Source organism: Euleptes europaea, chromosome 20 (assembly GCF_029931775.1).
Source record: "Euleptes europaea isolate rEulEur1 chromosome 20, rEulEur1.hap1, whole genome shotgun sequence".
Lineage (NCBI taxonomy): Eukaryota > Metazoa > Chordata > Lepidosauria > Squamata > Sphaerodactylidae > Euleptes > Euleptes europaea.
In genome coordinates this window covers 7,813,516-7,826,002 of record NC_079331.1, presented here as the reverse complement: position 1 = coordinate 7,826,002, position 12,487 = coordinate 7,813,516, and the positions used below count along the sequence as shown (strand labels likewise).

At 54.8% G+C, this 12,487-nt stretch overlaps 1 protein-coding gene across 2 annotated transcripts in view; it reads right to left on the bottom strand.

Annotated features, from left to right (window-relative positions):
- Positions 1 to 3,898: 3,898 nt before the first annotated feature.
- ZNF609 (zinc finger protein 609) overlaps positions 3,899 to 12,487 on the bottom strand; it is a 74,106-nt gene continuing 65,517 nt past the window's right edge. The window contains exons 4-9 of one of the 2 annotated variants that reach the window (XM_056865887.1): positions 9,303 to 11,667; positions 7,869 to 8,235; positions 6,468 to 6,643; positions 5,108 to 5,318; positions 4,483 to 4,561; positions 3,899 to 3,988 (exon numbers count right to left, since the gene is read on the bottom strand). In XM_056865887.1, the coding sequence (XP_056721865.1) occupies positions 4,488 to 4,561; positions 5,108 to 5,318; positions 6,468 to 6,643; positions 7,869 to 8,235; positions 9,303 to 11,667 (3,193 nt within the window). In that variant the 3' untranslated portion in view covers positions 3,899 to 3,988; positions 4,483 to 4,487. The remainder of the gene's footprint in view (positions 3,989 to 4,482; positions 4,562 to 5,107; positions 5,319 to 6,467; positions 6,644 to 7,868; positions 8,236 to 9,302; positions 11,668 to 12,487) is intronic. The other variant, XM_056865889.1, reaches the window with a different exon arrangement.

The window sequence follows — 12,487 nt, the reverse complement described above, 5'->3', positions numbered from 1 at the left end:
TTGGTCATCTCCCGTACCAGATCTAGGCGTGGCTAGTATCAAAAGCAAAGATAACGCAAGCCAGTCCTGAGAGGGAACCACGCTGTGAAACAGGCTCAGTCTTGAACCAGTCATGCGACTCTTGTGCAGTGTGATGTTCACACTCGTGTGCTGGGTCGAGCTGGCAGGAAGGCCAAACTTATTCCACTGCTTTACTCAAGAAGCGGCTGGCGTGCAGCTTTTTTTGCCAGAGGGACTCTTCCTAACCTGGCAGCCGTAAAACAGCCACTGGGCTGTTAGAAGGAGAGAGCATCAAAACTAGGAATTCCCAGATCTCCTAAGGGGTGGTGAGAAGTTGGTAGCTTGCTTGCAGAAGTGTGATGTTTTCTTCGAGCCACAGCAGGGCAGAAGACAGTTTTACCGCAGTGGTTTCCAATCTGGTAAACTGTCTCAAAGCAGTTCAGTTTCACTTCCTGACATTCATGGTGTGTTATTCCACCACTTCCTCTTTCTGTGTCACTGTGTGTCTCTCCCCCCACCCCCTTTCAAAAAACATACTCTTGGCATTTTTATTACTTCCTTGAGCTTTGGTGGCTCTTTTGTACTTGGCTTTAGCTACTGCACAAACTAACACTTCTATCAGTGGTGTTTCCTAGCTGACTGTACCCTGGAACTGCATTGATCTGTCTTACCACAGGAGTATCCCTCCAAAGACTTGTGTTAACCTTGCTGCTTTGAAATGTCTCGGTCCTCAATCTCCGGTTGTCAGCCGTTCAAGAGATTACTTTTGTCTGAGTATGTACTGAGGATTTCCTGCCATTTCATGCTGTAGATCACCCCTCCCCTCCCCCTTTTGCAAGCTGGATAATTCCCCCATTTTTTTGACTATTGTATAAGCAGTAAACTTCAGTCTTACTGTAATTCAGCTTTCCAACTTTATGAAGTTTGATCTCTGTACTCGGGAATGTATCCCCTACCACCTTCTGCCCTCGCACAAGAAATCTCCGGCTTCTTGCTGAAAAGGACACGGCACTGTCAACAGCATAAAGCAGCAGCTCCCGAGTTGGGACCGTCGACCTAGCCAATCCACTACAGGTCACACGGGACCAGCCTGCAACAGCCGCCGTGGATGCCTCTCCGTTCCTGAAGTTTCTTGCCTGTTGCCTCTCCCCAGATATCTCATGGCACCAATCAAGAAACAGCCCACATTTTAGCTTGCAACAAAACATGCTCAAAATCGTTTGTCTCCAAATGTAAACATGCAGTTAACTGACTTCTTCTGTTGGTGATTCTCCGGATTGCATCGTCAGCAACTGCACAAGCCATTTCCCCAATTTTTTTGTAATTGTGTATTGATGCTGGTATTTTATGAGGATCAGTCACCGACTACCGCCCGTTCCTACTTCCCTCGGTATGAAAATACTGGAGGGGGAATTCAGAACATACCCCTAAAAAGCTTCAGCTTGTGCTCTTTAAGCATCTTACATGAAGGAATACTCAAACCTGTGTGTAACGGCACAGGTGACTGCTCAAAGAACTTCAGTGACATGTAAGCAGCTTGTTCTTCCTGGTCTGTGACCAGGTAGCCCCATGCCTGCCTTTTAACCAAGATCTCCTCTCCACTTTGTCTTAGCCCACACTGCAGCAGTCACAGTACATTTGTGAATGCCCGTCCTAATTTCTTCCATGTTATTAGATGGCCCCCTTAGGCTCAAAATAGATACATTGTCCTATATTTCCTTTGTCCAGAAAAAATCAGTTGTCATGAAGAAAAAAACCCACAGATCTTCAGTGCCATTCCCTCATTTGCTTCTCTCTTCCACAGCCACAGAACCAATATTCATTACCTGCCACTGAAGACAGGCGAACAAGTCACTTATTTCCCTTCCATAAAACACCAATTAGCTATTCTTCGCTTGGCACGTACTTGCTTCCCGGCCCAGATTTGTTAATTGCTAGTGCTGCTTGGGAAATATTGCGGGGTTGAACACATGAACCATCAGCTTTTGAACCAGGCTGGTATTTCACAAAGAGATGGAAAAGTTTCAAGCAGCCGTGGACCTTCTGGCTTTCGCTAAACTTGTCTTTGGTGGCAGTTTTAATATTTTGTGTGTGTGGAAAAGTGCTTCAGAATCCTCAAAAGAAAAGAAAGCACACTGTAATCTGGACATAAATGTTTGTTTGGTTAAAGAGGGGCAGAGGGACAAGACCGGATAGTCTCTCTTCTGCACAAGTGTGAAAAAGTGTAAGGGGGGGGGGGAGTTTGCATTCTCTGGGAAGAGACGGCAGTACACTTTTCCTGGGGTCAGGTTCGCCAGGTGCTTCAGCAAAAGGGGCCACAGTGAAATAAAGATGTTGGCTGGCTACAGGAAACAGCTGTTCCATCCCACCTACCCACCCCCGCAAAAAAAAAACATGCATGTGTACACACTCACAGAGCTTCTCCTACCTGTCCAGACTGAGCCCCCAAGCTGGGGAAGAAACAAAAACAGACAACAGATTTCAAACAATTCCTTTTTACAGTATATACAAAGTCCGAGAGGCAGAGGGGCTGGCCTCACACACAACGTACAGATGGGAACAGAAAGGGCTGAGCCGGGAGCTTGCGTTGTTAGGACAGGCGCGCAACTCCAGCTCCTCAAAGGCCGTCACCGCTATTTCAGCTGACCACTCTGAAGGAAAGAGGCTGCCCGGGGAGAGCTAAGGGAGTAGGGAAGTTAATTCCCATGAGCTTGGGTAGGGTGCCAGCCGGCCGTTTCAGCAAGGAACACCGGGGCTGACCGTTGGCCTCTAAAGCACAGGCAGAGTCTTTCCCTGCGGTGAAAGCAGAAAAAAACGAAACGCCCATGGGGAGCTTGGCGAGAGCAGGTTAATCCCTGGCGGTCTTCGGTGAGCTCCAGGCAAGCAGGGCCTGCAGCTACGGCCGAGTTGCTGATTAGCTGGGCCTCCAGTGGCCAGTTCTCACTTGCCCTGGCATCCAGCCCTTGGCTCCCCGATGGGAAAGACTACCGTGACAGGCGTGAAGAACTGCTTGCCCGAAACGTAAGTAGCCCCATCTGCACATGTCCTAGGGAAACTAACCTATTGGGGGGAGGGGGGCTGGAGAAGGCGGGAAAGATATGCAGCTGACAGCCTTCCCGCAGAGTGGACAGGGAGGGGCCATGAGAGCGGCGGCGGCCTGTCCCAGCGGGAGCAGGGCCAGCCTGCCGAAAGGCCCCATCTTTCAGGCAGGACCCGGGATGACACATTTTTGTGCTGTGGAGCAAAGAAGCACCTGCCACCGCAGCACGCGGGTCCCGCCTGCAGGGAGAGCTCTTGGAAAAGAAACGCGCGGAAAAGAACCGTTCAGGGGTGTGTGGGAAGAGGACGAGGGAGTGGCAGTCCTGAAGGCAAAGTGCTACGGAGAGTTTTCAGGGTTGTTCCTGGCCAAGGAGCACATTGGTGGCTTGCGCTGTTTGCAGCCCGCTGCTGCCTCTTCTCCCCATCTCTTCCCCGTGGCCTTTGAAGAAGCCTGCCTACCTGCTTGTGCGAGGTGATCGCTTATCGCGAGTACAAACGTGTCGATCTGGACTGTTCTCCACGTTCTGTGGAGTAGCCATCTCAGATGCAGGCCGGGAGCAGGTAAGTGGGGCTGGAAACTCACCCGCAACTCCCTCCCTAGTGTTCCAAATGTCCTGCGAGGCCCCTTTGCTGGGCCCACCACTGCACAGTCCCCGCTCTCCACAGGAATTCTGGAAATGAAGGCCGGTCGACACCCCCTGCACCCCACCCCCAAGTCAGGTGAATAAATATTTCCGCAAGTCCCGGCTCCACAATTCAACACATACAGGGGGGCTCAGCTTGTGTTCAATCAGGAGAGGGGGCATAGCCTGCCTCACATTACAGCAGGACTATCAAGCAGAACAAATTCAACACCATTCAACTGATGTCTAATGCAATTTCCAGCGCTTCCTCACGTGAGCCAGTCACATGACCTGGTGCGGCCTAGGTTATCCCGTCGCGTCACGTCCTGCGGGGAAGGAAAGAGAGGAGAAACAAACTCAGCCTCCCCACCCCAGCGCTTGGCGTTTCAGCCACAGGGTGGTGCCAAACTGACAGCAACCGGAAAATTATTCCTCGCTTCCATCACCGGTTGGGAGGCACGCAGGCGCCTGAAGCTCGAAGGAGAGACTCCTAATCATGCGGGGCTGGGGAGGAGAGGAGAGACAAAGGCCACACAGGTCACAGAACCCTTGAAGCCTTTATGTCGCTGCTGGGAACTGTGGGAATGAAAGAGATTTCCCACAGCTGCGTGTGACCTTTGATACACTCTGCCTGGCTCAGCTCCTTTCCTGCAAGATGCTGCCCTCCGGCCATCTCACAATTTTCTCCAGAGCTATTGGGTTGCAAATCATGTTTAGCGAACTTGTGGCTGACGGTTGTAAATCTAGAAACAGACCAGAACTACATGACCCCCCCCACAATCCAGTGACGCGAGGGTGCGGGGGGGGGGGGCAGCCTTACCGATTTCACCTCCGGGGCGGGGGGTATAGGGAAGGAGCAGAGCCTTGCTGGCTGGCCACGATGGCTGTCGACGAGAGGCCTGTGGAGAAGCAGAACCACAGTGAGCAATGGAGCAGGAAGAAGAAGAGTTGGTTTTTATATGCCGACTTTCTCTACCACTTAAGGAAGAATCAAACCGGCTTACAATCACCTTCCCCTCCCCTCAACAGATACCCTGTAAGGTAGGTGGGGCTGAGAGAGCTCAAAGAGAGCTGTGACTAGCCCACGGTCACCCAGCTGGCTTCATGTGGAGGAGTGGGGAAACCAACCCTGTACACCAGATTAGCATCTGCCGTTCATGTGGAGGAGTGGGGAATCAAACCCGGTTCTCCAGATTAGAGTCCACTGCTCCAAACCACCGCTTTTAATCACTACACCACGCTGGAGAAAGAGAGAGGTGGAAGTTGGCTAACACACAAGTTTATGATGGGGGTGTTTCAAGGTGCCTGCGAGAGGAACATGCAGGGCCAGATCCAGCAGCAGGACACTCGGCAAAAGGCAAGACCCATGGCAAAACCTCAGCTCAAAGCTGCGGCCCTCCCCGCTGGCCAAATGCCCACAATCCCTCCCCTGCTTCTGCTCTCACCTGTTGCATAGGGCAGGTTGTACTGGGCCGGCAGCAGCGAGTAACCCAGGTGGTGGTGGTGGTGGTGCGTGGACATCAGGCGCTGCGAAGGAGACGAACGGGGCCGGTCAACGCTTCGCTCGGCACTACTGGCGCCCCCTACGCTGCTGCAGCCTGCGCTGCTTCCTCCCACCCCACAGCCGCCGCGCTCCTGAGGATTCTTCTCGCCTATCTGGAAGTTAACCACAGAGAGACGGGCAACGTCAAAGCCAAAACACATGAACCTGTGTGTGGGGGGATGCGGCAAGGGGGGGGGTCAGCTGCCTCCCTGCCTGCCGCGAGGAGGCCGCGGTGGCGAGCTGACTCTTGCGTGGCTTCCCCGGCGGTAGGCTTCCCCTGAGAAATTCCCCTGCTGGCCTCTCTCCTACACACTTCTGGCCCCACCCTGTCATAAGAACATAAGAAAGGCCCTGCTGGATCAGACCAAGGCCCATCAAGTCCAGCAGCCTGTTCACACAGTGGCCAACCAGGTGCTTCTAGGAAACCCACAAACAAGACGACTGCAGCAGCACAATCCTGCCTGTGTTCCACAGCACCTGATAGATTCGGCATGCTCCTCTGATCCTGGTAAGAATAGGGATGCATCGTGACTAGCGTCCATTTTGACTAGTAGCCATGAATACCCCTCTCCTCCATGAATATGTCCACTCCCCTCTTAAAGCCTTCCAAGTTGGCAGCCATCACCACATAAGAACATAAGAAAGGCCCTGCTGGATCAGACCAAGGCCCATCAAGTCCAGCAGTCTGTTCACACAGTGGCCAACCAGGGGCCTCTAGGAAGCCCACAAACAAGACAACTGCAGCAGAATTATCCAGCATGTGTTCCATAGCACCTAATAGAATAGGCATGCTCATAAGGACATAAGAAAAGCCTTGCTGGATCAGACCAAGGCTCAACAAGTCCAGCAGTCTATTCATGCAGTGGCCAACCAGGTGCCTGGAGGAAACCCACAAACAAGACGACTGCAGCAGCATTGTCCTGCCTGTGTCCCACAGCACCTAATACAATAGCCATGCTCCTATGATCCTGGAGAGAATAGGTATGCATCATGACTAGTATCCATTTTGACTAGTAGCCATGGATAGCCCTCTCCTCCATGAACATGCCCACTCCCCTCTTAAAGCCTCCTGAGTTGGCAGCCCCTGCCACATCCTGGGGCAGGGAGTCCCACAACCCACAAGCAGAACAGCCCCCCCTCCCCCGGCCAAGCTTTCGCGCTTATTCCCAGAGCCAACCTAGCGAGCGCAAACTGGAAAGTTCCATGTTGACCAGATGCAGGACTGACGTTGCGTCATCATTCCCACCCGCACACACACTAACCGTTGGGGACTTGCTCTTGTAGTGGCTGGCGTGCTGTTGCAAGATGTCCAGAGCCTTGGACTCGGAGTTGGACTTGCAGCCGATGCTGGGGCTGGCGCGGGACTTCTCGCTCTCCTCGCTCCCAGAGGCTTTGCTGCCATACGGGGAGAATGAATAGCTGGAGGGCAGGTAGGAACCTGTGGGAGGGAAGAAGAAGAAGAGTTGGTTTTTATATACCGACTTTCTCTTCCACTTAAGGAAGAATCAAACCGGCTTACAATCACCTTCCCTTCCCCACAACAGACACCCTGTGAGGTAGGTGGGACTGAGAGAGCTCTAAGAGAGCTGTGACTAGCCCAAGGTCACCCAGCAGGCTTCATGTGGAGGAGTGGGAAAACAAATCCAGTTCACCAGGTTAGCCGCCATCGCTCATGTGGAGGAGTGGGGAATCAAACCCGGTTCTCCAGATCAGAGTCCACTGCTCCAAACCAAAGCTCTTAACCACTATACCACGCTGGCTCTCTGGCTGGGAGGGGAGACGCCAGAGTCAGGGCTTCCTGCTCATCCCAGAATGGTCGTGGGCTCTCAAAGGGAACAGTCCTCATTGCAAATCACGTTATGGAGATGGGATGAAAGGGCTGAGCCGCAGGCTCGGCAGAGGGAGAGGCTGAAGGAAGGGCCCATGCATGTAACTGATCTCCTGGCTGCAGAGCCAAGCATCCTGGGAAGCTACTTTTGTATACAAGAAGATTCGTAAGACGTCGCTGTTTGCGCGAGGCAACCTCAGCCACACCACGCAGAAACCACAGAACCTCTGGATAAAGCTTCTAAGGTTTCAAAAGTTCACGGCCTGTGGGTGTGTATCCCTTTCCCTATGGACTCGCCTCACCCATCATCCCCCCATGCCAGGGCCTTTCATTCCTCACTTGTTCCCTCCCTTCTCGTTCTCTTCTATCACAATCCGTCAAAGACGAGCCCTTCACGTCCTCTGAAGCCCTCCATCAAATATACAAAAGTTTACTTCTGGGTTCTCAATAAGGGTTGTTAACCTCCAGGTGGTGCCTGGAGATCTCCCAGAATTTCAACTGATCCCCAGACTACAGAGATCAGTTCTCTGGGGAAAACGGCTGCTTTGGAAGGTGGACTCTACGAGATTATATCCTGCTAAGGTCCCTTCCCCAAACCCTGCCCCAGGCTCCCCCCCCCCCAAATCTCCAGGAATGTCCAAATCTGGAGTTGGCAGCCCCAGTCTCTCTGAATGCATGCTTTAACTTTGCATCTTGATGGCGTCACATGATCATCTTGCGCCTGTCCCAGCAATCAAACAGCCCCGATTCCCATCCAGTTCCAAAACGAAAAACGGCAAGCCCTCTGTGACCGAAGCCCCCTTGACTCGTAGGACCCACCCCAAGACCCCCGTACCTGGGTAGTTCTGCATCATGACGGTGGGCATGCCGCGGTAACTGGGGTGGTTGGGGTCATACGACTGGCTGTAGGAGTAGCCGTGCATGTATGGGATGTAGGACTGGTGCTGGCTAAGCGGAGAGGATACCGGCACGTGGGTGCTGGGCCTAGCTTCCTTCCCCACCATGCGGGACTCCTCGCCGGAGGGCACTTTACAGTCGGAGCTCGTGCTCTCCTTCCCGTCCTCCTTTGCAGCCGCCTCTTTGCTGCGGCTCCTCTCCTCCTTTAACTTCCGGTCCCTCTCTTCCTTCCACCGCTCATCCTCCGTCTTGATGTCCGAGTATTTGGCAGGGTAAACGTAGGTCCACATGCGGGGCTCTGCTTCCTGTGGCAACACACAGTGATGTCAGACAGGGGCCTAGAATACACAGAATGCTGCAGAAGCCCTGGAAGTCTACCTCTGGGTTTTTAAAAAGGCAACCCTCATAGGTACAACTTACACAGACAGGCATCTGCAAAATAATCAGCACAGCCATAGAGTGCTTTCCCACAAGCTGCATAATGTACTTTTAATGCACTTTGCATGTGTGAAAAAAAGTACCACCCATCAGGAAGATAATAAGGGCCATACCAGCCCATGGATAATATATATTTGTATATATGTGTATGTGTGTAAAGTGCAGTCAAGTCGCAGCCGACTTCTGGCGACCCCTTATGGGGTTTTCATGGCAAGAGACTAACAGAGGTGGTTGCCAGTGCCTTCCTCTGCATAGCAACCCTGGTATTCCTTGGTGGTCTCCCATCCAAATACTAACCAGGGCTGACCCTGCTTAGCTTCCGAGATCGGGCTGTACCATGCTGCCTTCCCTCCTATATACACACACTACAGCTACTTTTAAAACGGCTGGAATGCTATACCTGAACACAGGGCCTGACAGACAGAGATATCTAAAGCTCAGGGTCAGACGATAATGAAGAAAGAGGGAGCGGAAACACCCAAGAAGGCGCCAAGCTGCTGGGCTGGCTTACGTGGACTTGCTCTAGCCATCTACATACATTTGTAGCAATCCAACAGACCAGGAACCGGAACCTTAGCCGACTGGGCGAGCCCTGTGGCTCCTCTCCTTTCTCATGAACACATGAAGCTGCCTTATACTGCATCAGACCCGTGGTCCACCAAAGTCAGTATTGTCTACTCAGACCGGCAGCAGCTCAGGTACCAGGGTCTCAGGCAGAGGTCTTTCACACCATCTGCCTGCCCAGTCCCTTTAGCTGGAGACACCAGGGATTGAACCTGGGACCTTATGCACGCCAAGCACATGCTTTGCCACTGAGCCACGGGCCCCTCCCCACCACTGTCTGCGCCCTTTTCACAGCCAGGCAGACACTTTTGGGGACTCAGAAGCACCCGCTGCCCTGCCCGGCCTGCCCGGCGCTCTTCACCATAATCACCTGTCTGTACCAAAGCACCGGGTCCACCTCGGCCTGCCGGCCACAGTCCGAACTGGCCTTGGGCTCCACCGTCTCTTTGCCCAGGTGGCTGCTTTCGCTCAGCTTCCCCTTGAGGCCCTCCGCCGCCTGGCTCTGGAGCTTTGAGGAGTCCTCCAGCTTCGGAATGATGACCGACTTGGCCCCATCGGGCCCCTGGTCCTTGACCTTCCCCAGCCCCGACTTGACCAGGTCCGTCAGGCTCGGGGCTTTGGCCAGAGTGGGGGGCAGGCACGGCTTCGGCTTCCACTCCTCCTTGAGGGCCGCCTCCCTCTCCTTCAGCCCCAGCTCGACCTTCTTGTCCATGCTCCGCTGCTGCTGCTGCTCCAGGCTCTGGCGCTGCTTCTGCTGGTCCTCGTACTGCTGCCGGTACGCAGGGTTGGTGCTCAGCAGGTGGGCGTGGTAGCCCTGCTCACTGTAGCCGTAAGGAGGCACATAGGCGTACTGGTTGTAGTAGAGGGACTGCATGTATATGTTGGACCGCTGCTGGATGACCGAGGGCTGCTGGCTGGAAGGGCCCAGCTCCGCCTTCTTCTCCTCGCAGGCCTCGTTCTTCACCTTCACCTCAGGGCTCAGGGGCTCCTCGTCCTTCTTCAGTTTCAAGGCCTGGCTGTCAGCGCCGGCTTGGCTGCTGGGGTTAACAGGACCAGGACTCGACTGTGCGTAGCCTGGGGAGTAGTAAGCCTCAAAGCCTTGGTAATAGGGAGAGTCCTTGGGCTGAGGCTGGGAGGGGAAGAGGGCTTTCTTGGCCCCGTCCTTGGCAAGCTGCTCGGGGTCCTTGGCCTTCACGCCGTCTGGCTTGCCTTCGCCGTCCTCCCCTGCGTCGGAGATGTCCGAGTAGGCAGGGCTGTTGGTTTTCACAGAGTTGGCTTCAGCGCCATTTTGGGTGACCACGTGAAGGGGCGTCATGGGCTGGGTGGGCGCCGCGCTGTCTAGCCGGCTGGCGCCCCCGATGGATGGGCTCGGGGCATTGTCGGTGAAGCTGTAGATCTTATCCGCCTCGGCCTTTATGCTCGCGAGGCGGCTCTGGTGAGGGTCGGCGGAGCCGTTCGGAAGGCTCTCCCCTTTGGCCCCGAGGTCCCCGGGCTCTCCCCGGAAGGGGCTCTTTCCTTCCTCAGGCCGGCACACCTTCCCGGGAGTCAAGGGGCTCTCGATCTCCTTGGACTCCTTCTTCTTCTTGTCCTTCTTCTTCTTGTCCTTGGCAGGGGCGAGCGCAGGGCTGACCGTGAAAGGCTCTCCCATCACGGTCGGCTTCGGCTGGATGGGCTTCAGCTGGGGGCTGCTGGGCATGGCCTGGACGACCGTGGTGGTCAGGCCAGTGGAGGAGCCGGGGCTGGCGGCCGTGAAGGTGGCCGTCTGGAAGGTGTAGATCTGCGGAGGGATGGCTGGGGCGATGGGCCGGGCAGACTTGATGCTCTTGGAAGAGGCCTTTTCCGACTTGACACCAACGGGCTTCTTCGCCTTCTCTTTGTCGCCGCCCCGCTTCTCCACGAGGTCGAAGCCGTCGTTACTCGTCTCATCGGCCGCCAGAGGACCGTCTTCGGACCCATCATTGGACAGAGCGCCCGAGTCGGGGTCTCCCTCGCCGGCCAGCTTCTTCTTGCAAGGAGCCTTCGTGCCGAACTTGCTCGACGGCGAGGGGCTGTGCGGCTCCATCAGGCGCACTTTGGGGGTGGTTGACCGAGCCGGGGACAGGGAGCCCTTCTGGCTACCGGAGGCACCGTTGCAGCTCCCCAGGTCTGCTGGGAGAGATGACTCCTCTCCATACTCGCTATCACCGTCAGCCTCGGGCTTGCTGTCGTCGTCTGTGTGCGCATGGGCTTGGTGATATTTCAGCCCATTGATGTGCTTGTATTTTTTGCTACAGTTGGGGTGGGGGCAATCGATCAGTATAGGGGAGGGGCAGTTCCTGTCCAAAAGGGCGGGTTCCAGCTTGACTGTTGTGGCGGCAGCCGCAGCAGCCACCAAAGGCGCAGCCGCCGAGCCCATGGAGTTTGTGCGGACCCGCTTGCTCCCCTTGGAGTCCTCAGAGCTGGAGTTCACCTCCAGGTCAGAGAGGGGCTTGCTCTTCCGCTTGGTCACCGAGGAGGGGCTGGCCTTGATATCCTCGGAGGCCCCAGCGGGTGGGAGGCGGTGCTCTGAAGAATTCTGGCTCCCCCGCCGCCCCTTGCTGTTGGCCCCCGCTCGGGTCTTGCTGCTGTTACTGGTCCCTTTGCTCTCTGAGGCGGCCGTGCTCTCGTTCATGGGGGGGTTGCTGTTGGGGCGCATGCGCTTGCCCCGCCCGCGGCCATTCCGCATCTCCAGGTCACTGGTGGGAGAGTCGCAAAACCTAGAAAGCAACACAGACGGGACTTAAGGAGATTGCTCTGGAGCGCCCACAGAATGGTTGAGTGAGCACTGAAGGCAACTGGCACCAGTCTACTAGTCTTAGCAAGGGCTGCTATATGCACCTTGACCCCCTTTGCCAGGAAGAGGCAAGAAACAGGAGAAGGTGCACAGTTTTAAGAGTAGGAAAAGGTCCTGGTGGCTACTTTAAGGTCCTGGTGGCTACTTTAAGATTTAATGAGAACCTTCCCAGCTTGAACACATGAAGCTCCCTCATACTGAATCAGACCCTTGTCTGCTCAGACCGGCAGTGGCTCTCCATGGTCTCAGGCAGAGGTCTTTCACATCACCTACTTGCCTGTTCCCTTTAACTGGAGATGCCGGGGACTGAACCTGGGACCTTCTGCGTGCCAAGCGGAGGCTCTACCACTGAGCCATGGCCTATCCCCATGAAGCTGCCTTATACTGAGTCAGACCCTTGGTCCATCAAAGTCAGTATTGTCTACTCAGACTGGTAGCGGCTCTCCAAGGTCTCAGGTGGAGGTCTTTCACATTACCTACTTGTCCAGTCCCTTCAACTGGAGATTGAACCTGGGACCTTCTGCGTGCCAGGCAGATGCTCTGCCACTGAGCCATGGCCCCTCTAAAACTCAAAGGTTGCAGGAACGTTTGAATATGTGAAGAACAAAACACACACTTGCTCGCCAGTTAACTGTGCCTGCCCCTTGTTCCCAATCCCTTGAAAAGAGGTAAAAAAACAAATACGTGAAAGCCAAAGATCACGACAGTCCATGGGGCCTAAAGAGAAAGTGCAGCTATCTGTA